Here is a 22,922-nt window from a genome sequence, read left to right as displayed (position 1 = left end):
TATTCCTGACAATGCCTTTTTCCTCCTTGGTCTTTGGTGTTGGCTTCCCCAGTGGTTGGACCAAGGGCTTCCTAGAAACCGTTACCATTCGCAGCCTCCAGTCGAGAGGGAGGGCGTGAGAGGTCAGAAAGTGGTGCCACTGGGCATCAGGTGTGAAGGGCAGCGTGGTCGTTCACTAGGCAAGAAGCTGCTTCCTTGCAGCTTATTACTCATCTGTAGAGTGAAAATAATAATGGCTGCCTCGTGGAATTTAAGTGCTGGTGATAAAAAAAAAAAAATTGCAGTGTGACTCACCTAGGAATGGAGAAGGAAATGGCCTTAGCCTCTGCTGGTTTGGGAACCATCACTCCTAACTTCTCCCTGGAAGCTGTCACGTGGCCTTTGAACTGCTGAGAATGCACAAGCCTCCTTAACATTTGGCATTTCCCTTCTCTCACCAGAGTAAGTGGCCAAAGGGCCTTCTTTAGACTCACCTTTAACAAGGCTAGGGTTGCCCTGCAGACATGGCAGACGTGGAATTCCCGTGCTGGGGAGAGCCCACCCACCCCAGGCTGGTCTACCGTCTGTCTGGGTGTGGCCTGATCAGAACAGCAGATGGAAGGACAGAGATAGGGCCAGCTACAGGGGTGTCCTTTTGTTGTTCAGACTGAAAGAAATCCATGCAAGGTCCTTGGTCTTGCCATCTTGCAAGGCAGGCCTGGCTACATCTTAAGCCGAGCACTGCTGGTAGAAACTCCGTAATGGCTGGAAGTTGTGATCCCACGCAAAGGGGCACAATGACCATTATTCTCCCTCCCACCCCCCTCTTGGCTCCCCCACAGCCTGCAGGGCCTTCCTGACCACACTTGCTCCCAGCCAGCTGGAGCGCAGACTCCCAGGAGCCCCGCCTGCTCGCTGAGAAGGAGCCGCTGCGCGCCCTGCCCGCCCGGCAAGCCCAGGCTCGCTGGCTTCCCTTTGGGCCCAGATGCCGCACATTACTCGCCGAGGCGTGGCTGGCTCCTCCTTCCCCAGTTGGGATTTATCTTTTCAAAATTATATGATGCAGAAGGCAAACTGTCTGTCCTTAGGGAACCCTCTTTGTTCTGTTTTTCATTTTTGTTTTGGGATATTTTTAAATGCTTATCTTGGACAACATTAATGCTTTTTAATACAAAATTTGGAACATAATTTAGTTAATTACATTATGTAAACCACAAAATAATTAGGGGATTTATTTAGGGAGTATTCATAGTACTTTGTAGGCTCTTGGTCTGTAACGGAATACGAATTTACAGTTGCATGATGATGGTCTTCCTTCCGTGGCGACAGTACGTCTCTGTAGAGACCCCATCTCCGAAGGTGGAGGCCCCTGCGCACCTGCAGCCGGCCAGGGCCTGCCTGCTCTGCCATATTGACCGGAAGTCCCGTTCTTTGTTTCAACCCATGGCCCTTGAAATGCTGCTCGGTGATGTCTAGCTTTGATGGGATTTTGCTCATTTGTGTCCCTAACTGGAGTTAGGTAAGATTTTCCTAAGCTGTGCCCTAGAGATACTGGCATTCCTTCTGGCCCCATAGATAATTTAATTGCTCTTCCTGTCAGTGTGTAGGTGACGACAAGTTTGCTTTTCCACACTCCTGGCTTTCTGTTATCTTGGTCGTATTTGTCCTGATGTTAATCTGACACCTCAGCTTGGTGGCTGACCTCTCAGGCAGGAAGTGCTTCTGCAATCTGGTGGCCATGTCAAGTGTGTCTCAGACTTCACTTTGCCGTCCTCAGCCTTACAAAGCTGCCTCCTTGGTCCTCTTCTGGCTCTAAGTCCCCCACCGCCCCAAATACAACTTGAAGCCTAGAGACCATTTTTGTGGGAAACCTTTAAGGAGAAGGCTCACCCTGGCCCCACCACCGAGGGCTTGACTCATCCTGGTGTCGGTGACCTTTATACCCAGACATAGCCACCCTGTCACCCTCGCCCTTGGGAGAGGGAGAGGGAGAAAAAGGTAATGGCCTTCTCAGAACAACTTCTACAACTTTACAGAAACTCAAAATCTTCAAGGGTGTTGACTCAGATCTGGGATCCGCTTTGGAACAGCCAGGCAGCAGAGTCTCTCTCCCCTTTGGGAACGCCCCGGCCAGAGCTCTGCGTGTCCACCGAAGTCCACTGGGTCCCCCGTGGTCCGCGCCCTGCAGAGCGGTGTCGGCGTCGTTGTGGACGGGTTTTTCAGATCAAGAGGCTGTTTCCTCCTGTCTCCCTGCCTTTCCTCGGGTCTGCAAGGCCAGTTCCAGCGCTGGCTTGGTTTGTCTTGGCAGACACCTCTTTAACCCTTTCCTGTAGAGACCGTCGCAGCTCGGGAAGCTGAGCCTTCCCGTCGGGACGCTGGGAGTGAAGGCAAGTCCGCCGCATCCAAAGTGGCTCCACCAACTTCCGCCCATTTTTCTGCTAAATTGAGTGTTTCCATCCCCAGGCGGGCAGCGTGCCATGGCAGGGGCCCATCCTGGCCAACAGGATACGGCGGGAGGAAATGTGCTGGTGACGGGCTTTCTCCAGAGCTCTCCCGGGGGTGTGGGTGAACGGCCCACGTCTGCATCTGCGCCCCACGGCACTGGGCTCGGTGGCTTCCTCAGTGCCTTGGGGTTACTGCCAGTCCTCAGTCCAGGCCCCCAAACGTGGCTCTCAGGCCACAGTAGTCTCGTTCTGGGGCTGGGAGGGGTTTTGACAGAAGTTCCGGAATTGCTGCTTTCTTGGCAACATGAAGTGACTCACACAGGCGTCTCAGAAGGCCTGGTATTGTTGTCGGTTTGATACCTTCAGGGGGGCTTCCCAGGATCCCCAGTGGCTTCTGCAGCCGCAGTGTCTTGCCCACGACTTCATGGGCTATTGTGAGGGTTAGTGAGGTCTTCTGCTGCAGTGGTAGCATCGTGCCTGCAGTTATTCCCCTAGACTGAGATTCGTGTATAATACACCCCAGTGTTCGGCCATAGCCTGGTTCATAATAAACACTGAATAAATCCTTCGTGGAGTAAATAAGTGAATTAACTATATAATAATTCTGTCTTTTTATCTTAGGACTAGGAGTAGCATGCTAGATGGAAGGCTTCAGCTCCGTGTGGTGCCCCTCTTCCTTCTGCCGGTCCCATGGCAGCCTGTACAGCGGTCCCGCTCTGTATCGCGGTTCACTTACCGCGGCCTCACTGTATCGCGGGATTTTAGAAAATATTATATTTATTTATCGCAGGTTTTTCGCTATATCACGGGATTTTGCGGTACTGCACACGCGTGTTGTTAAAGTGACGTAGGTTTAAGACTGTAGAATGTGTTCAAGAACATACGTAGTGTTTATAAAAGTGTGGGAAGCGTTAATAAGGGACTGGGCACAGTTTATAAGTGTGGGAAGGGCTTATAAAGCCTTAAAATACATATAAATACTAAAATAAACGTAAGGGTCCTACCCTGCAGACTCTCACCTACCACGGGGGGTCTAGCATGAGCGCCCGCGGTAAGGGACACTGTATTGCCAGTCCTGCCCCTTCGTTAGTGCCTCTGCTGCAGCCTCCCTTTCCGACCCTGTGTCCACACAGTGAAACGCACTGGGGGCTTGAACAGGTTTAAAGTCTGGGGTCAAAGCACAGCAGCTGGAGGTGGCTCTGAAATCGTAAACTGAGCTGAGGAAACACTGATCCTTGGCCAGTTAGAAAGGGGAGAGAGAGTGTGTGTGCGTGTGTGTGTGTGTGTGAGAGAGAGAGAGAGAGAGAGAGAGAGAGAGAGAGAGAGAGAGAGAGAGCCACGTCTGAGCACCTGTCGTGGGCAGGGCACTGGCTGCAGGTGCTGGGGACGCAGCGGCCAGTGAGACGGAGGGCGCCGGGTGGGTGAGGAAGGCTTCCCTGAGCCCAGGTGTGGAGTCTGAACGGGGCTTACTGGGGAGCGGGGAGGGCAGAGGATCCAGGCAGCAGGCTTTGTCAGGGCGCCCTGCCGGGGAGGCAGGCTGAGTCTCCCCCGGGCCTGGGACCACAGCGAGGAGACCTTTCTAAGTAGGCGCTCTGCTCACGTGAGACATTACGAGAACTTTCTATCTGCCTGAACAGCCCAGGCCTGAGAGCACCTAAGACCTGAAAGGTGTTGTTCCACTCATCTTCCTCTCCCGCCGCCGCCTGCATTTAAGACTCTGGGTTACGTCGCTCGGAAAACAGTCCGAGGCACCCTTCCCCTGGCGAGGGCGGGCAGGAGGCTGCCCTTTGCCCTCTGAGCCTCATGCTCCCCAAGCCGGGAGAAAGGGTGACGCCTGCACTTGGCAGAATTGAGCTGCGGGGGGCGGGGCTGCTTCGTCTCCAGTTGGACCCTGCACCTCGGAGCGCGCTTTGTGGGGCAGGTGCCAGGAGGGCTGGCGAGGCCCTGGCTGTAAACAAACCTCGCTGCCCTCTGCTGGCACCTCCCTGCTGAGGGCTGCGCCTCACAGCTCAGACGGCAGCCCAGTCCGTCCGCTTCATGGAGCCTTATTGCTCCCACTGTAAGGCTTGATTTACCTTTAGAGAGAGACGAAGGAGGGAGAGAGACATCAATCGGGTGCCTCTCATACGCCCCCAAACGAGGACCTGGCCGGCAACCCAGGCGCGTGCCCTGCCTAGAATCAAACCAGTGACTTTTCGGTTTGCCCAACCCACTGAGCCACACTGGTTAGGGCGGCTTCAGTCACCCTTCCGTTAGTGGCTGGACTTCTGTATTCTCCGCAGGGCGACCCGCATCCCAGATCCGTGGTTCCTGCATACGAAGCCCTGGACCTAGCTGTCGTGTTCTTACAGGCCTCAGGCACAGCCGATGAGAACCAGGATTCGGCCGGTTCCCGTCGCTCTCCTCCAGGGGCGTCCCCAGCCTGCGGAAGCCGCCTCGTGGCCTGGTTGGCGGGGCTTCCATCTTGGAGGCCGGGGCGGCTGCGGGGCTGTGAGAGCTGGAAGAGGGGGCTTGCCTCAGAGTTTGGTTTCTCTGACCAGCTCAGTGATCTCTCTCCTCCCTTCCCCATCTTCTCTCTTGGCTTCTTAGGAAGCTGTGGTTTTGGTTTTGTTTTCGCTCGTGTCTGAGTTGGACTTGAACTAGAGCTGCTAGATGAGACGCTCTCCTAGGGCACATGCTCTGCTGTCACCTGGCCTCCGCCTGCCTGGTCTGAAGGGCGTGTGCTGTGTCCAGGTCTGCCCAGATCTTGGGGCTGTGGATCCCCCGCCTCCGGGCTGACTCACACATCTGTGTGGTGAGTGACTCCTCAGGCTGAGTCCATACTTTGGCCAACTGAGAATATCCACCTGGAGGCCAGGGAATGGCTCCATCCGGTCAGGACGGGTGTCCTGTGCATACACGTCAGGACAGGTGTGCCCGTGTGCATTTCGCAGCCCTGCCTTGGGGAGGGGGGGAGGGGAGAAAGGAGGAACGGTTTCCTGTTGCTCTTTACTGTCTCCCGGCTGCCCCTCCTGCCTCCCTAAGGGCGCAGTGAGAATCTTCCTACTGCAGCGTTGGTCACACTGGTTTCTTGAACTACTGGCAGGTTGATAATGTGACCGTTTCATCTGTCTCCTTAGCGGTCATTTCAAACATTTCATCAGACATTTGTTCTGACCCCATGGCTGGCATCCGAGGTGGCTCTCATGGGTGCTTGTTTGTTTTTTTTTTTTTTGTTCTGAACCCCTGGCACATGACCAGGACTGACTGGGAGGAAGGTGTCTCTGTGTCTTCACCTTGAGTGTGGACAACCCACCCCCTCCCCAAGTCCTGGCCTCCCCCAAGGCTGCTTTCTCTGGATGAAACTTACCTCAAAGGACAGTCGCGTGTATGTGGTTCTAAAAAGCATCTCTGGGGACTGCAAAGCCTGCCATCCCTGGCCTCAGCAGACCCCCGACTCTCCTCCTGGCTGAGCTTTCTGCCTCGTTGCTGGGGGGGTTCAGGCCCCTCGTTTTTGGCCTTTTTCCTTTTTTTTTTTTTTTTTATCCTCACCCAAGGATAGGTATTGGTTTTGGGTTTTTTTTGAGAGAGAAACATTGATGTGAGAGAAGCAGCGATCAATTGCCTCCCATAATGCCCCAGCTGGGGTCAAACCCGCAGCCTAGAATGTGCCGTGACTGGGGATCGAACCCGCATGACTGGTGCTCGAGACGACGCTGCGACTAACTGAGCCGCTGGCCAGGGCTCGCGTCTTCCTTTTCATGTGCAGGGCAGGGGGTGGGGTTAGCTGCATTAGGGTCCAGAAGAACTGGGGTGCTGGTGGTTCTTTTTTATGGGCATCTTGGTGCAGTGACACGCGCCCAGGAGCTCACCACCCGGCTTGCTCATATCAGACGGCAGAACTGCATTCTGAAACATGACACGGTGTGGCCACCGGGAGGCACGGTTCCCATTGCTTGATCCCCGGAAGCCCCACTGGTGCGTGACACCAACGGGCAATGCAAACAGCCACAGATTCCAAAGTCTTTCCAGGAGACCTTTGTGCAGAATTGTGTGGCTGCTCACCTGTGGAGGCTCGTGGGTACGTTTGGCCCACGGCTCTCTTACGGCAGGAGCCCCTGCCACGCGTGGAGCGGGTCTGCATCTTCTGGTCGGCCCTTTGCTCAGAGTGCCTGTGGAGCTGGACTCCATTGCGCAGAGGTTGGGGCGGGACTTGTTCCTGGGGACATTGGGTTTGGGATGAAGAGTCTGTCACGTCATGGGGCTCAGGGTGCATTCTGGTCGCAGCACGTGTGTGTGTGTTCACACATGCACAGTTTGTGAGCACGAAAAGCAAAGACTAGTGGTCAGACTGAAACCAACTACTAAGTTTTTTTTTTTTTTTGTATGTGTAGAATGATTACTTTGAGGGGAATGGGTAACCAAGCCAAAGAAGGTGAGACTGAGTCACTTCAGCTAAGCCAGGCAAGGACCTTGTGAAAAGCAGAGAGCCCGCCCCGCCCCCCCCTCCCATTGCCATGAACATAATAGCTACAGGAGGCCACCGTGAGGCTCAGGCCCTTTTACCCTCCCCAGGGAGCCCCGCAGTAAACAAGTCCCCTTTGCAGAGAAGTTGCTGGCTTGATAGCTTCCTGGCCTCGGGAGTAGACACGTAGAATTCCAGTAATTCCAACCCAGATACCTTGCCTCCTCCCTCAGCTCTGCATTTGGGGCCAGGAGAGGGGCCGGCACTGTTCCGGGCCTTGGGAAGGAGCCCCTCGGGGGCCTTTGCATAGTTCACGGGTCAGTACTCCCTGTGTCCAGCCAACTGGCCCCGGAGAGGAGGTAGGATGTGCCCCACTGTTTTCCCACAAGGAGCACCCAGAAAGCTGTCCCCTGGCGGGAAATTTCAGGGCCTTTTAGGGTCTCACCGGTTGGTGCTGTCATGCTCCTTGGCATTTGCTCCTCCAGAGTGCCTGCTGCAAAGGGGCTGCTGTAGGGCCCCTGGAGACCGGGCTGTCCGCGGAGCAGCTGGTGGATGGCCAGCCTGAATTTGGCGTGGCAGGCCTCCAGGCCCGCCTCCTCTCTGCGCACCTGATTGGCAGGGGGCGTGTGGTGGAGGGGCCGGGTTGCTAAGCAGCCTGGCCTGGTCATTATGCTGGTCCGGGTCAAGTGAATAGCGCAGTGTTCAGAGGAATGAAGGGGTTTCGCCTGTCCCATGATCAGGAGGGACTTCTGGGGAAAGGGGGCTCTGGTCTTAGCATGGAGCCGTCTCATGGGAGGGGGTTAGGTGGCCTTCCTGCACCTCCCTTTCCGACACCTTGCCTTGCCGTAACGTTTCCTCGCGAGTGGGGTGCAGAGCTGTGTGGCGGTTTCCATGTCCGGCCTTGTCCCAGAGCTGTGACTGTCATCTCCTCCCTCTCCGGCCAGGGCGAAAGGAGTGAGATCCAGCGCCTCCCTGGGAGCTCAGCTTCCGCCACTTTGATCATTAGCGTGTGGAGGCACTTCAGGCCCCCGATCTGACTGTTCGAGGGGCTGAGGACACACAACACTCTTGACGGTGTCCATTTGGGACAGCAGAAGCAGGGGAAGGCCCCTCCCCGCGTGCTGGGCTAGTGGTGAGGCTGGGCGCGTCCTCCTCCACGTAGACCCAGGTTAGATAAAGCCTTTGCTCTGCAGTGAGACGCAGAGCAAGTCCAGAAAAATGCCTGACAGGAAACCTTTGCTCTTCGGTTTCTGCGTGCTGCCTGAACGGAGGGCGCGTGGAGGTGGCTGTTGGGGGTGGTGGTTTGCATTTAGGGCCAGAGGGAGCTTTTCTTTGGAGAGACTGTAAAGCCAACAGAGCAGAGGCGAGCCCAGGAGGGCCAGAGAGCCGCCTCCGTCCTGGGGCCTCGCTGGGGCCTGGCGTGCTCACTGTTATGTCAAAGGCAGGTTGCACACCTGCTCCAGGGTCCCACGGGCTACCCCTTGATAAAGTGTCCCTTTTTTTGATTTAACTAAAAGTAAGAAAAATCTCTTTTGAGTAGACCGTCTTGTGTTTAGTTTTGTCGTTTCATGGTAGGAAGCAGCCTCCCCTTGCTTCCTCGGTGGCAGGTCAGGGCAGTGGTGTTGTGGGTGGCTGGCCGCATGGGGCTGGGTGCTGATGTGCAGGTGAGGGACAGGTGGCTGGCGTTTGCTCTCCTTGGCCTTGGCGGGCATCAGTCCCTGCTGGAGGCATGGAGGTGAGAGGAGCGGGCCACTGGAGCATCCCAGAAGGCCCCCAAAGCATTGGCTCACTCTTAGGGTGCCTTGTAGTGCCTTCACCTTTTTTCCTCCCTTGAGTATCCTGAGTGGCCTCTGCAGAAAGCAACTTTGGGTCCAGAGCGCCAGGCTTACCCCCTTGTGTTTCTGTTTGTCTTTTGTAGGATAACCCAGAAGTAGAAAAGCGGGATCCACAGGAATTAGTTGGTAAGTGCCCAGGAGCGAACTGGCTTCCCGCCCTGCAGGCCTGAGGGCCTGGGGGCATGTGGGCTTCTCTCGGTGAGGCCAGCACAGCCACTTTGCTGTGACCCTTGTCTCGCCCCCTCTCTCTCTCGGGGCCTTTGGCATTTCCTACCACGTCTGACATCTGCGTAAGACACCCAGGGAACAATCCTTCTTTGAAAATCATCGTCACGGTGTGTTGCGTTGGGCCATTCTGGTCAGCTGCCAGGGTCGTCAGGAGGCACTCAGGGCCCCATCAGCTGGGAGCTTGTTCCCTTGTGCCCTGTGCTCGTCCTTTGTCCCTGAACCCTCCTCCCCCCCCGCTGGCATATTCCCGTGCTCCAGGAGCAGACGGCCCTGCTGGCACTTGCGTCTGTCCCTGGGGGAGGACATGCCTCACAGTCCTGGAGCCTGGAATCCTTTGTGACTTGAGGTCAGGGCAGCTACATTTCTGGAAAGTGGCCTCCCAGTGCTGTGAAACCCCAGCCTCTTAATTCCTTCACAAGCCCCTCAGCTCCTTCCAAGTGGCCATGGACTTTGAAACTGCTCTCCCCCAGCCTGGCCAGGCCTCACAGAGGGGTCGACCCTCCCTCTTTGTAGGGGCTGCAGTGGTCTCTCCCTGCCTGCTTAACCCTCACAGAGCAAGGGTCCTCCTCCCCAGGTGCTGGGCCCCTCGTGCCCTGGGAGCCCGGGACTCGGCCTAGAAATGCAGCTTCCTTAGCCCCTCTGCCTGTCCTTGTTCTGGACAGGACCCTCTCACTGGGGATGGGAGGTGGGGACCCACTGTGGCTTTCCTAACTGAAAGAACTGAAAAGCATTCCTTATGTTTGTCTGCTGAGGAATGAGTGGGTAGGAACGGGACCCCTCTGAGCAGCCCAGACGCTCAGTGGGATTCTGCCTTACTCCTGAATTTTCTTAATTAGTGGAACGTGAGTCTTTCCAATCCTGTAAAAACCCGAATTTTCCTGAAACCAGGGTTTGCTCTTCAGAAAATGGCACTCTTTGTGGGCAAAGGAAGGAAGCAGCACCCCTTGCCGGGATGTCCGTGGCCTCCCCGGGTGGGTGACCCACAGGGTGGGGATGGCCCGGAGCCTCAGGACTCCTGTTGCCTCCCCACCCCACCTCTCTTTGCTGTTTACTACCAAGAAACGGGGGTGGGGGGTCAGAGAGCAGCCCCTCGGGGGCCGAGGCCACGCTGTCCTCCCATCTGCCAGCGCCCTGTGCGGGTGGGCGGGCCTCAGCCGCACCCTCCCCACCTCTTCCACGACCAGCTTGCCCTTTTTCTGTCCTTGCCACGCTGTGAAAATAGCCTGACTGAGGTGTGGCTTGCACAGAGGAAGGCCGGCCCATTGAAAGTGTGCCCCCTGAGGGGTCCTGCCAGGGGGTGCGCGTGTTAATTCTGCGCCCACCGTCCTGGAGAGCGTCTCAGTCAGACCCGGTGTCCCTGGCACCTCCCCTTGCAGAGCGTTCCTCCCTCTGCCTGAAGCAAGCAGTGACCCTTCCTTGCTGTAGTTTTGCCTTTTTTAGAACGTCCTATAAATCAGGGTTTCTCAGCCTCGGCACTGCTGACATATCTGGGCTGGGTCATTCTTTGTTGTGGGGGCCTGGCCTGTGCACTGGCCAGGTTTTAGCAGCAACACTGGTTTCTACCGGCTAGAGGCTAGATGTCGGTAGCACCTCCCTCCTTCCGCCCACATGTGACAATGAAAAACATGTCTCAGCATTGCCAAGCGTCCCCTTGGGCGGCCACAATTCTCCCCAGCTGGGCCATTGATGCAAATGGAATCATTGTCTTTTCTGTTTTTGTTTTTTAGATCCATCCATGTTGTTGAGCATATTCATAACTTTCTTTTAAATGCTAGATATTGCCCTGACTGGTGTGGATTGAGTGCGGGCCTGTGAACCAAAGGGTCGCTGGTTGGATTCCCAGTCAGGGCACAGGCCTGGGTTGCAGGCCAGGTCCCCAGTTGGGGGCACAGGAGAATCAACCACATGTGGATGTTTCTCTCCCTCTCTTTCTCCCTCCCTTCCCCTCACTAAAAATAAGTTTTAAAAAGTTTCCTCTCTTTAAAAAAATAAAATAAACGCTAAATATTATTTCATTGTAGGCTTACACCACCTTTTCTTTAACCCATTCACCTGCAGAGGGCACAGGTAGGTCTTTAAGCCTTGTAGTTTCGATGGCCGTTCCCATGTCTTACTGAGGAGATGGCAGCTGAACAGGGCAACCTGCTCTCATGGAGCCGTGATTATCAGCCACTGGCTGGAGGACTCTCCACCCCGGTGGCTGAGAAGCGTCTCCTCTGTGTGGACACCCCCGGTGAAGGCAGAGGCGCTGGCTGACAGGTTTTCCCAGCACCAGACCACACTCTGTCCGTCCTTCCAGGCGCCCCACAGGCAAGCCTGGCACCATGGCACCTGGGTAGTAGCCCAGTTGGGTTCTCTGTGTCTGTTGTGAGCTAGAGACACCCCACTGCTTCCTGCCCACAGTGCACAGGACCACCGGGCACCCCTTCACTCCCGTCACCACCTAGGCCCAGGGGGCTAGCTGCCCCTGGCAGCTCTGGGTGCCATCACTGTCTCCCGACCTGGCCGTGCACAGGGGGGAGGTGTGCTTCTCGGACCCTGAGTGTGGCTGCCCCCCCAGACTACCCACAGGGGCCCACGAGGAACCACAGATGCAGCTGCCCCCAGTGCCTGGGCACATTTCACAATGTATGTCCTGGGAAGGTGCGTGGAGGCTCCGTGGCTGCTCACACTGCCACATATGTGGGTCTGGTGTCCCCTACTTCACATTCACCCTGAGATCCACAGGAGAGACTTTAATCTGGTTTCCTGGGTACATCCCTTCATTTGCTAGCTGCTTCCTAGGGATTCTCTTGTTCTAACCCAGGAGCTCCAGAGGAGCTCTCCCCTGCCCCGTCACACTGTGTACCATTTGAGCCCCAGTGTGGTTGGGTTGCTATAGCAACACTGTCATGCCCTGTTTTTCCAAAAGGCTTTCCTGGCAAATGCCAAAGGGCATCCTTTGTGTCCTGGTGCGCGCACAGTCCCCACAGCGTAACCCTGCCCGCTGTGCGCCCCGCCCCCACCTGGGTCCTGCTCGCTTTGCTCGCTGATGCTCATGGCCTCGGCGGCCCAGCTCACCCCGGCCCGCTCCGCTCTCGGCTCGCCTCTGCAGCCCGTTCGAGTCTCGGGCTTCTAACTCCTTTTTCTCCCAGGGCTGGGGGGAAGGAAGACGTCAGAGTGAGATTTGAACTTCAGCCAGATCTGGGTATCAGGAGACAGAAGGAGAGTGCTGGGCAAAGAGAAGCACGTAGTTTGCTGGTGGAAACCGCTCCAGGGCTGCCCTGGTGTCTCAGGCCCACACAGGATATGTCACCCAGTCTCAGTCCTCCTGTCCTCACCCGGAAGGGCAGCGCTAGCGCTCTGTTCTCAGGCACACCTGGTGCAGGCTCCCTGGCGTACTGAGAGTCGGCACGGGCCGTGGCGCAGCACGTCGTCTGGGCTGGGCCCGGCCTCGGTGCTGGCAGTGTGTGCGGGCTTGTTCTGCCGCAGCGGAGACGGGCGAAGCCAGGGAGCCTCAGCCTGCTCAGCACTGAGTTCTTTACAGTCATACCGGGCACGAAAGCACCTTCTCTGCTAAGAAAACATTACCCAGCCGTGGGAAAGGAGAAGGGGAAGGCTGGGCCCAGCCACCCCCAGGCAGTCCCCGCAGCCACTCGGGCCTGGCGCACAGGGAGGACCCAGTAAGCACTTGCTGCGTGTTGTTGGTGCTGGTTTGTTCATTCCTGCCCTTCCTCCTGCCCCACCCCGTTCCGCCCGCTCTTTGCTCATTGTGGGGTGCTTTTCATGAGGGAATGTTTTAAAGAGCACAGGCAGGCCCTTCCACAACCAGTGCATTGTCTGAGGGATCCAGAGCACAGCTGTGCGGTCGCCAGGGCGGCCAGAGCACAGGGCAGGGGTGGGCGGGGGGGGGGGGGGACGCCGTGGGGGGGCAGTGGCAGGTCTCCAAGGGAGTGTCCCTTGGGAGCTGTGGTTCTCCACATCAGAATCGGGCCTTTTGTTCCCAAGAACGAGGCGAGCCAAAAGAGGTTGATTTGTTTCGTTTTTATTTTTTAAGACCCTAAACTAATCCCAACAGGTAAATTTTTTTAATGTCATTTATGCACAAGGCAGCTTTGGATGCTTTGAACCCCCAAGCCTCGGGAGCCCTGCACCCCGTTTCTCCTCCATCTTGGGATGAGAAGGGTGGCCCCAAGCAGCTCTAAGTTAACAGAACCCCAGGAGGGTATGTCAGGGACACACCCAGTAGAGGGCTGGGGTCAGGAGAGCCGGCTTCCACCATCGGCCCATGTGCACCGCTTCCCGGCCCTGGGTTCCGCGACCTCACGTAGTCACCTGACATTGGTCGTGGGGGGATTGACAGCGTGGACACTGGCCGATGCTGCAGATCGTGGCTGTTCCCCCCCCCACCTCCCAGTCGCCGGCCCCTCCCACGCACTCTTTGCTCTTGGACCCTCTGCCTGAACTTTCCCCAGTGGCACATGCTGTCTCCTTCTGGTCATGTGACCTCTACTCAGGTGAGGGGCTACTCGGAACACTTTACGTGGCGTTAATCCCTCCCTGAAATCACGTCGTGTGCTTTTTTTTACTGTCCATACGTACCTCCATCCTAACCCCACCTCCCTACAGAAGTTTTCTCTATTCTCTCAACAGCCTCATTTTCGGAAAGAGTCCGGAACATGTCACCTGATGAAATCAAGATCCCTCCTGAGCCCCCTGGCAGGTGTTCGAATCACTTACAGGTAAGCACGGACCTGACTGCGGAGGCCGTGCAGACGGCGGGGCCTGGGTCAGGTGTCTGCTTCGCTCTGACTTTCAGAGGCTTCTGTGAAAGAAGCAGTGCAGGCGGGAAGGAGCCTGCGGTCGTGCTCTGGACCCCTGCCCCCTCCACCACATCCCCCAGTGCTACTCTAGCCAGGACCCCTCCTGTCCCCTGTGTGGCCCTAGGCCTAGGTGGAAAGATGACATATACCTTTCCTGGGGACCCAGCTGAGCCAGTGGGACATCTCAGAAGGAACTTGGCTAAGAAAACTGAGGGACCCTCAGAATGTAAAATAAATTTTAGAAATGCAAAACACAAACGTTTTTTAATGCATAAAATTTCTATTCTTATATTTCCAAAATACAAGCTCACTAGACTGTGTGATACAGCTTCATACACACCTGACCTCGGGTCTTGAAATCCCGAGGAGGTGGAGCATTTAGTGTGGCCACTTCCTTGGGAGCCAGCCTTCAGGGGACAGCTGGCATTTGTATCCTTTTAGCTGCTGAGATTGTTGCTTGTCCCTCTGCAGGTCCCCTGTGAGTGGGACCTTGTGGTAAAGAAGAGGGCAGACACCCGCGGCTGCCCAATAGAGGCAGCCAGTCTCCCTGCTCTACCTTTGATCCCGAAGATTCTCCTGGAGCCTCTGGCCACACCCAGGCCCACGGCACCACCCTGACCACAGGTGCCTGAGGGACCTGGGGCTGTGGAATGCAGTGGACTGGGGCTTCAGGCGCAGTGAAGATTCTCTTCCTTTTCCGGAAGTCTCCGCCCTTGGCTGAGTCATCAGGCTCTGCCTGCCACCCCACAGCTTAGTGTAACCCACACCAGGCCACGAGTCACAGCCTGTGAGGGCAGTCCAGCCCTCCACTAGGCAGAGGCAGCCCACTGGCAGCCTCCAAGTGCAGAACGTGTCTCCTTTTTAAACCCTAACAGTATAAAACATGACCTGGCATACCAGTTCATTCACCTGAGATGGGGGGCCCGTCTGATGGCCCGAGACCACAGAAGAGTCATCTGTAAGAGATGGGTCTGCCTGCATATACCACCCTCTGGGTCAGGGCTTGCTCTGGCACCTTGGCCACATGTTGCGGTCGGCCACTCCTGGCCTCTCTCCTCCCTGGCAAATGCATTACAGACCCATCTCTCTGACTCGGTGCTTCCTCCAGCCAGTCTCTGCAGAAACCGGGATTTCTAACAAAGGTGGTCGACAGCTCTCCTGATGTTCCCCAAGGGCATCTCCGGGACTTCCACCCCCACCCACTTCCTCTCTCAAGTGACAGCTGAGCTCTTGACCCCTGGACGGTGCCTCTTACTAAAGTAGTGGGAAATGGCCCTCCATGAGCCTCCCCACAGAGGACATTCCAGGAGGTTTGTGAGACCAAAGCCAAAACACTGCTGCCTTCCTCCCAAAGGGCACAGCCCTCCAGGGCTCCCCCTGAAGACTTGACCTGCATTAAAATGTAGAACCAGCCTTCAGCCCCTGCCCACCACCGCTAGTGCCTAAAGCTCTTCGGATGATTCAGGAGCTGATGAGCCAGGTGGGGACCCATCCCGGTCTTCTGGTTTTCTCCGGGGCTCCTCTGCCTTGAGCGTTTTACTCCTCACTACCCACCGCTCAGAGGGAGTCAGGAGAGAGCAGCCTGTGAGCAGGCCAATTGTGGCTGCCCATACTGTGCTCTGCGCTGGCCCAAGGCTGATGGCTGGGGCAGGGCTTCGCATGGCTCTGGATCTCCTGTGTCCATGTGTCCACACGGCACACACAGACCACGGACTGGGATTGTGGGGGTCATAACTGTCCTGTTCTCTTCACAGGACAAGATCCAGAAGCTCTATGAGCGGAAGATAAAGGAAGGAATGGACATGAACTACATTATCCAAAGGAAGAAAGAGTTCCGGAACCCTAGGTGAGTTTCCCATGGCCTGCAGGGACAGGGGAGTCATTGATGTTGGACTGGGGACCCATATGCTCCCATGGATGTGTCAAGGCGAGACCCAACCAGGATCCCACCTGAGCCCAAAGGGGCACCACCCAGACTGCTCTCCCAGCCAGAACTTACCAATTCAGATCCGGGCTGAGCATAGACCTGTAAGTGGAGTGGAAGCCAGGAAGTCTGTGCTAGAGTCGGTGGCCCTGCTGGGTTTCCCTCCCTGCTCTGCTCCTAAAGCATATGATCTCACAAGGCCTCAGTTTCCTGATCTGTGCAATGAGGGGGTTGGACTAGACCATGATTGTGGGTTTGTCTTTCATGTGGGCGATGGGCTTTAGGAACAGAACTGTGCCTGAGCAAGAGAGGCACACCTGGGAGAGTCTGGTGTGATGGCAGCAGGGACCTGCCCTGGCCCATGTGTGGGCCTGAGTGCGGTGGCCAACCCAGCCACAAACTGAGGGTCACGTGTAAGATCCAAAAAGGCGGCACCCACTGCAGCACCTTACTTACCCTGGTGAATAGTCCGTCTCTGCATGAGAGGAGGGCAGAAATGACTTAAATGTCAGGCCAGTGGACATGCCCCTCCTATCAGGAAGCTTGCTTAGAACAATTCCGCTGAGTTTAAAGATTTCCTCTGAGCCCAGAAGCTGGATGGATGTGATCACATAAAACCGGGTGCCACGCAGGGCCAGAGGCCTCGGGCCTGCTCAGGGCCTGGTGGTTTTCTTCCTTTAGCATTTATGAGAAGCTGATCCAGTTCTGTGCAATTGATGAGCTCGGCACCAACTACCCAAAGGTACGTCCCGCACGCAGAGGCCAAGGGCTGGGGGGCGCACCCAGGGCCCTGTGCTCCCTGCACTGGGTTCAGCCTGCAGCCACAGAAAGGCCCGTGTGGCGGCACTGCTGGCCGATGAGCACAGTCCCCCCTCTGTTGTCTGAGCCCCTGTTGGCATGAAATAGTTCAGGAACGAGCATGCGGCCGCACCCCTAACCCCAGACCTCTGACGTCAGGGCCTGAGTGTGGACTCGCTTGCACCCGCAGAACAGCCTGGGCACAAGCACATCACGGCTCTCACCTCCTAAGGGCGACTGGCCGGAGCGCAGGGGTAGCAGCTGAGCCCCTGACCCGTGGAGGCAGGAGACTCCGGGCCCAGAAGGCTCATGGGAGGACTCGGGGAGCGGGCCCTTGGGTGTTTATTTGTCATGTGGTGGTCCTAAATGACTGCAGCTTCACCCTTTTCCTTTTTCAGGACATGTTTGACCCCCATGGCTGGTCTGAGGACTCCTATTATGAGGCACTAGGTAGAGAGCCATCCATGTGTCCGTTTGTGCACCCACCCGCCCCTGTCTACCCATCCATCTGTCCATGCCGTCCGTCAGTCGTCAGCAGCATGTGTTTCAGGGTCCCCTCTTTGTTAGACCATGCCAAGGAGCTGGTATACAGCCCTGAACGGGATAGGCCCCGTCCCCGACTTAGGAGGCTTCTCACACAGCAAAGAAGACAGAGGAGTGAGGGAGGAATCCCAGCAATTTGTGTTACGACGAGGCGGGGTACAAGCAGGGCCCCCTAACCAGGCCCAGGGGTGGACACTGAGGACGCCTTGTTCGAGCAGAGGTTTGGGGTTGCGTAGAGGCCAGGCCAGCAGATGTAAACATTGTCCCAGGCAGGGGGATGTATGTCCTGAGGTCAGCAGGAGTGCTGCAGTGTTTTCTCAAGGGACCCACTGGGGAAAACAGGGAGGAATTTCAAAGGGTCCAAGCCCTCAGGTGATAGGTCTCAAGCCAGCAGCATACGGACCAGATCTGGCCGAGGATGTGTTTTGTTTGGCCCACACAGGTCCGGTCTTGCCTTAATTTGAACTAGTTGCCAACAACATTCTACCCAAAAATCTATAATTCCGACTTCTTGTCGTCACTGGGCCTTCCGAGTTCCCACATGGCAGCAGTCGTCTGGGGCTCAGGGGCCACTGACTCCCACCCCTCACCCCTCACCCTGACCCCCATACAGGAGGTACACAGCCGCCAGACCCTGGGACTTGAAGTTTGAGGCCCTACTGGTCTGGAGGCCACCTTAGTGCATTGAAAGATGCAGGGGACATGGCAAGCGCTAGACTAGGGTCCACTGGCCTGAACGGTGGGAGCTGTTCAGGGCTCCTTCTGAAGCAGCTTCTCTTGTCTTTGTAGCCAAAGCCCAGAAGATTGAAATGGACAAACTGGAAAAGGCCAAAAAGGAGCGAACCAAAGTAAGTGGTGGACAGTGTTCAGCACTTGAAAAGGGCAGGCGTTGGGAGCACGTGGGTCCTGCCGGCTGAGCCCAGAGGGGTTACAGACCGCCCGCCAGCCCTGCCCCCACCCGGCCCGGCTGAGGGTGTCCCCAGCAGCCTTCGGTGTGCCCTGTGCTGGACCTCCAGCCGGTCTCAGCTTCAAATCCCTCTCTGTGGCATCCGCTTGGTTTCCTGGGGTCTCCTACTTGGCTGCATTACTCCCTCCCTCCCCGCCCCTTACAGCTGCAGGCCCTGCTGGTTTTCTCTCTGGGGTCATGGCTGTCCTCCCTGGCCTGCATGGAGGCACGCATTTCCTCTGAGCGCTCTGGTCTCTGCCTGCCTAGGTCTCCAGAGCTGACCTTGGTGGCTTCCTCAGTACCTCCCTCAAGGTCCCTTGTCTGACAGCCGGGTGACCACTCACTTTAGGACCCCAAACACCGCTTCCTAAGCAGTGTGGGTCCTTTGGGGGACAGAAATTTAGCTATGAGACCACGTGTCCTCTGGACACTTTAGGACCGAAATCTCCGAGAGAGAAAGCTCGGGGCCGGTGTCCCTCCCAGCCTTGACTTGACCTGGCCCTCCTGCAGCAGCAGCTGTGGCCTCCAGGACACTGCCTGACCCCCAGGCAGAGGGGCTGCTATCTGGTGTGCAGGTGGCCCTGTGGACACTGCTGCTGGGGACCATCAGGTTGCTCCTTCTCAACCCTGACTGAGTTTCCTGTCTCTCCTTTCCCTTCCCCTTCCCACCCCAGGCTTAATCTGAGGACTGGAGCTGTCCTTCCTGTGCTGGCGTGCAGGGTTCCCCAGGCACGTGCAGAAGCCTGGTGATGGTGGGAGGGGGCCAATGTCTGTTTGGGGGAAGCTTTCTTCAGGGCAGTAAAAATCCCTTCAGGCGCCACAGACAGTCACAGCAGAGCTGATGCTCAGCACTTCCTTTGTGTGACGCCAAACTCCTTTCCCCCATGGGCAGGTGGCTGGCAAGGTGGGGCCAGCTGCTTTGCCTGGGCCTTACTCTCCCCTCTTCCCCCCAGATTGAGTTTGTAACAGGTACCAAGAAGGGCACCACCACCAACGCCACCGCCAGCACCACCACCACGGCCAGCACAGCGGTTGCAGGTAGAGGCTTGTCTGGTGCCCGGGGTGGGGAGCGGGGGCAGCCCCCATGGAGACCTGGTCCTCAGCTCCACCTAGCTGTGCTGCCTTCTGAGCCCAGGTGTGCAAGCCAGCCTGAGAGGCGGGTGGGCTCCCTGGTCCACCAGCTGCCCCTGGCCTTCAGTTTCTCTTCCCCAGGCTCTGGCCTCGGGCCTTCTGGAGGGCAGTTACTGCTGGCATGTCCTGGTGCTGACATCTCTCTTGCCATATTCCCAGATGCCCAAAAGAGGAAAAGCAAGTGGGACTCAGCCATCCCGGTGACAACCATAGCCCAGCCCACCATCCTCACCACCACGGCGACTCTGCCAGCTGTCGTCACCGTCACCACGAGTGCCAGTGGCTCCAAGACCACTGTCATCTCTGCTGTGGGCACCATCGTGAAGAAGGCCAAGCAGTGACCTGAGGGACCAGCCTGGGGGGGGCTTGGACATCCTCCTTCCCACTGGGGAGGGGCCACTCCAGGACTTGGAAAGACTGCAGCCCAGCAACCGGTGCGCAGGAAGGTCCTGCGTCACACACTTCAGTACCGGGGCCCACTGCCCAGGTGCTGCACCAAGAGGAGCCTCTGTGTGGCATTCCAGCCACAAGAAGGACAGTGCCGCAGAGGAGGGGCGCTGTGGACAGTCCTCACACCACGGGGTGCCCTATTAAAAGTGCTGTGTTCTTACTGTTACAGCAGATTCAGCGAGAATAAACCCCTCGGAGACAGTGGATAAGGAAAGCAAAGGGTTTATTACCAGCGGCCGGGCAGAGACCAAGTCTCCGAAATGGCGCCGACCCCGAATGGGGTTTAGGGCAGGGCTTATACAGGGTCTTTTCCTTCGGCGAAAACCACCCTGGCAGGAAATAGGGGTGGGGCAGCTGCAAGGAGGTGTGTATGTGACATCTGGCAGCAACAGGGACAAGGTTTATGGGGTTATCAGCTGCTTAGCCAGATTCTCTGCAGGATGGACAGCTCTGCAAAAAGGCCGGATTTTCTGCAAGAGAAAAGCCTCAGAGAGGCAATTACTTAATGCTAGCAGCAGACATGTGCAAATTGTTTCAGGCCTTAGTCAGTGGGGCCCTTAGGGCATGACTGGGATTCCTTACAAGGAATGGCTGAAGCCTGTACAGAATGTCTCGGCATCTCGGATGCATTGGCCTCTACAGTCCTTCCCGGCAAGTACAGGAGCTCAGGTGTCCTGTCTTCTCAGTTGGGATCATTACTCAGGGTTGGTGAGGGGTGGCCATGCCCAGTGTGTGCCACTTGACGTGGGCAGTGGGCGTCCAATGAGTGGGTGAGACCCCCTGTCCCTTCTGTCAGCGGTCCTGATCCCAAACCCAGCCAGTTCTCAGACAGGAGCTGCGGCCGTGGCGTGATTGAGCCTCCCCGACCACTTGGACGCACCCAGGCTTTGTAGGTCAGTCACCAGAAGGGCTGAGGTTGATCCCCGACCCACACAGGGAAGGGAGAGGCATCGACGCCTGACTAAGGCTGCCTGGCCCCTTGGTGCCAGCCAGCATGGCCCGCAGGCCCAGCAGAGGGGGGGGGTGGTGAGTCACCTCCTGCCCTGGGAGGGGGCAGTTCATTGTTTACGTGAGAGCTGGGCTCCTAGGAGGGCCCTGCCGCCTCGCCCTTCCTCTGCCTCTTATCTCTGCCCCACAGCAGCCCCGGGCAGCACCAGTGGCCACTGGGCCCCTCTCAGGGCCAAAACAGATTTCCCAGCCGCCGCGGCCCAGAGGGGACATGCTTGCCCGCCTGCTCTTTGGCACCGCTCTGCTCCAGCGGAAGGGCTGCGTGTCAGGGGAGGAAGCCGGGCTGTGAAGAGCCGAGCTGCTTCCCGGGGGCGCGTGAGGCTTAGCAAGGTGTTCCCAAAATGCACCTGATGTTGTTACGGTGAACCTGCCCCTGCCGTCCCCCAAATAAAACTCAAGTCACGCTCAGGGACCCTCTCTGTCTTCCTCTGATGGGACTTTGCAACCCTGGAGAGAGGAGCCGCTGCCCCCTCTGTCCCAGGGTCCCTGCGGCCTCCAACAGGGGCACATGGAGGTGGCTGGGGACAGTGGGGACAGCAGTACACAGGTGCAGCTGCTATGGGAAACACTGGTAGGCCTCAAAAAATTTAAAATGGCGCCACCATGTGATCCCTCAGTTCCACCGCTGGGTGTAGAGCCAAAAGGAAGGCGGGGTCCCAAGGGACGTTGTTCATGGTCACAGTGTCCAACAGGTGAGAGGAGCCCGGGGTCCCTGGACAGATGACGCATAAACAGAATGTGGCGTGCGGGAGGGAGTCCTGACGCGGGCCACAGCCTAGACACGCCAGGAGGATGTCACACCATGTGAAGTGAGCCTGTCACAGAGGGACAGACGCTGCATGACGCCACTTCCCTGAGGTACCTTCACCAAAGAGGTACAGTTCCTAAGAGGACGATTGGAACATCAGGTAGCCAGGGTCAGGGGAGGGGACCGGGAGCTGTTGGATGAGTGTAAAATCTCAGCGTGCAAGGGGAGAAAGTTCTGGAGATCTGTTGCCCAAAAATGTGAATATACTTCACCCTATTGAACAGTACACTTTAAAATTATTAAGAAGACAATTTTTATGTTTTTTAAAGTCTTCGGCTGCTTTTGCAATAATAGTAACTTTTTAAAAAGTTTATAACAAAAAAAGAAGCATTTCCCCTGTATTTGGAGGGAGGGGGTCAAACCATTTTATTGAGGGTCCAAGGGCTGGGAGGACGAGATCCAACATGCTCGGCCCGACCAGGATCTCACCTCCCCAGCCTCACAGCCGCCCAAAGTCCCTGTTTTTTCTTTTTTAAAGGTTTTATTTATTTATATTTAGAGAGAGGAGAAGGGAGAGAAACATCAGTGTGTAAGAGATGCACTGATCAGTTGGCCTCACGCGCCTCCAACTGGGGACCTGGCCCACAACCCAGGCATGTGCCCTGACTGGGAATCGTACCAGCGACCTTTTCGTTCTCTGGCTGGCATATAATCCACTGAGCCACACCAGCCAGGGCTCCCCTGTATTTTTGTAGGCACATAGTTCATCCCCTGTTAATGAAGAGGACCTTTTTCTTTTGTTTGTTAATTGGAAGGCAACCTTCTATTCAATTGTAGGGAAACAAAATCACAATTCTTCAATGTCAGAATCGCTCCAGGCAAGGACCAACAGTAGATGCTCAAACCCTGCAGTGAAAGGGTGTCGGGGACCAGCCACTGAGGCAAAGCACCGTCCTCGCTCTAGATTACTTCTTCCTCACAAAGTGAAAAATGTGTTTCCCACCAAGAGACGGACGGCGGTCATGTCCCTCGTCATCACTGACGCTGATGAGGAGCTGCCCTGCCTCCCGTGGAAACCCACAGCACAGCCTCTGACTGCCCTTGCCCAGAACGTTTCCCCTGGACCTAGTCAGACTTCCAGACCCAACTCCCAGTCTGCAGGGGCTAACACGAGTCCCGGGACAGCGTGACAAAGCATCAGACACAGATGGTGGGGCGCTCTGCATGCAGGTCAGCCGGCCTTAGAAAGGTCGGGGGGGTTGCAGTTTAGAGTAAGGAAGAGAACATGCCATGGGGACGTGGACTGCACTCAAAGTCTAAAGGAAACAGTTTGGGGGCAGCTAAGAAAACTGGATTGAATCAGATGCTAGCACATTCTTGTTTGTTTTCTTCGGTGTGATACAGGTAGCCCCGTTGTGGGGGGGCCCAGATGCAGCCTGGAGGGTTGAGAGAGAGAATGTCCTATCTTCAGCTTTCGTGCACGTAAAAAGGTACATGAATACGTGACAGATGCATAAATAAATATGACACGTTAACTCTTGGCCGGGTCCAGGTGGTAAAAATACAGGTGATCTTTACACTCTTCTTTCAGTTATTTTACATGTTTGAAAATACTCGAGAAGTTGGGGGGGAAACAATTTCA

At 56.4% G+C, this 22,922-nt stretch overlaps 1 protein-coding gene across 1 annotated transcript in view; it reads left to right on the top strand.

The window, feature by feature from the left end:
* SAP30BP (SAP30 binding protein) overlaps positions 1-19,690 on the top strand; it is a 30,972-nt gene extending 11,282 nt beyond the window's left edge. The window contains exons 4-11 of the mRNA XM_090290549.1: positions 8,786-8,828; positions 13,563-13,651; positions 15,487-15,578; positions 16,338-16,398; positions 16,853-16,904; positions 17,787-17,845; positions 18,897-18,981; positions 19,234-19,690. Of these exons, the coding sequence (XP_090146675.1) occupies positions 8,786-8,828; positions 13,563-13,651; positions 15,487-15,578; positions 16,338-16,398; positions 16,853-16,904; positions 17,787-17,845; positions 18,897-18,981; positions 19,234-19,415 (663 nt within the window). The 3' untranslated portion in view covers positions 19,416-19,690. The remainder of the gene's footprint in view (positions 1-8,785; positions 8,829-13,562; positions 13,652-15,486; positions 15,579-16,337; positions 16,399-16,852; positions 16,905-17,786; positions 17,846-18,896; positions 18,982-19,233) is intronic.
* The last annotated feature ends 3,232 nt before the right edge of the window (positions 19,691-22,922 follow it).

The sequence above is a fragment of the Furipterus horrens genome, unplaced genomic scaffold (genome assembly GCF_987537825.1).
Source record: "Furipterus horrens unplaced genomic scaffold, mFurHor1.1.pri manual_scaffold_11, whole genome shotgun sequence".
NCBI classification, from domain to species: Eukaryota; Metazoa; Chordata; class Mammalia; order Chiroptera; family Furipteridae; genus Furipterus; species Furipterus horrens.
The sequence above is the reverse complement of the archived record's forward strand: the minus strand, read 5'-3'. Positions and strand labels throughout refer to the sequence as shown.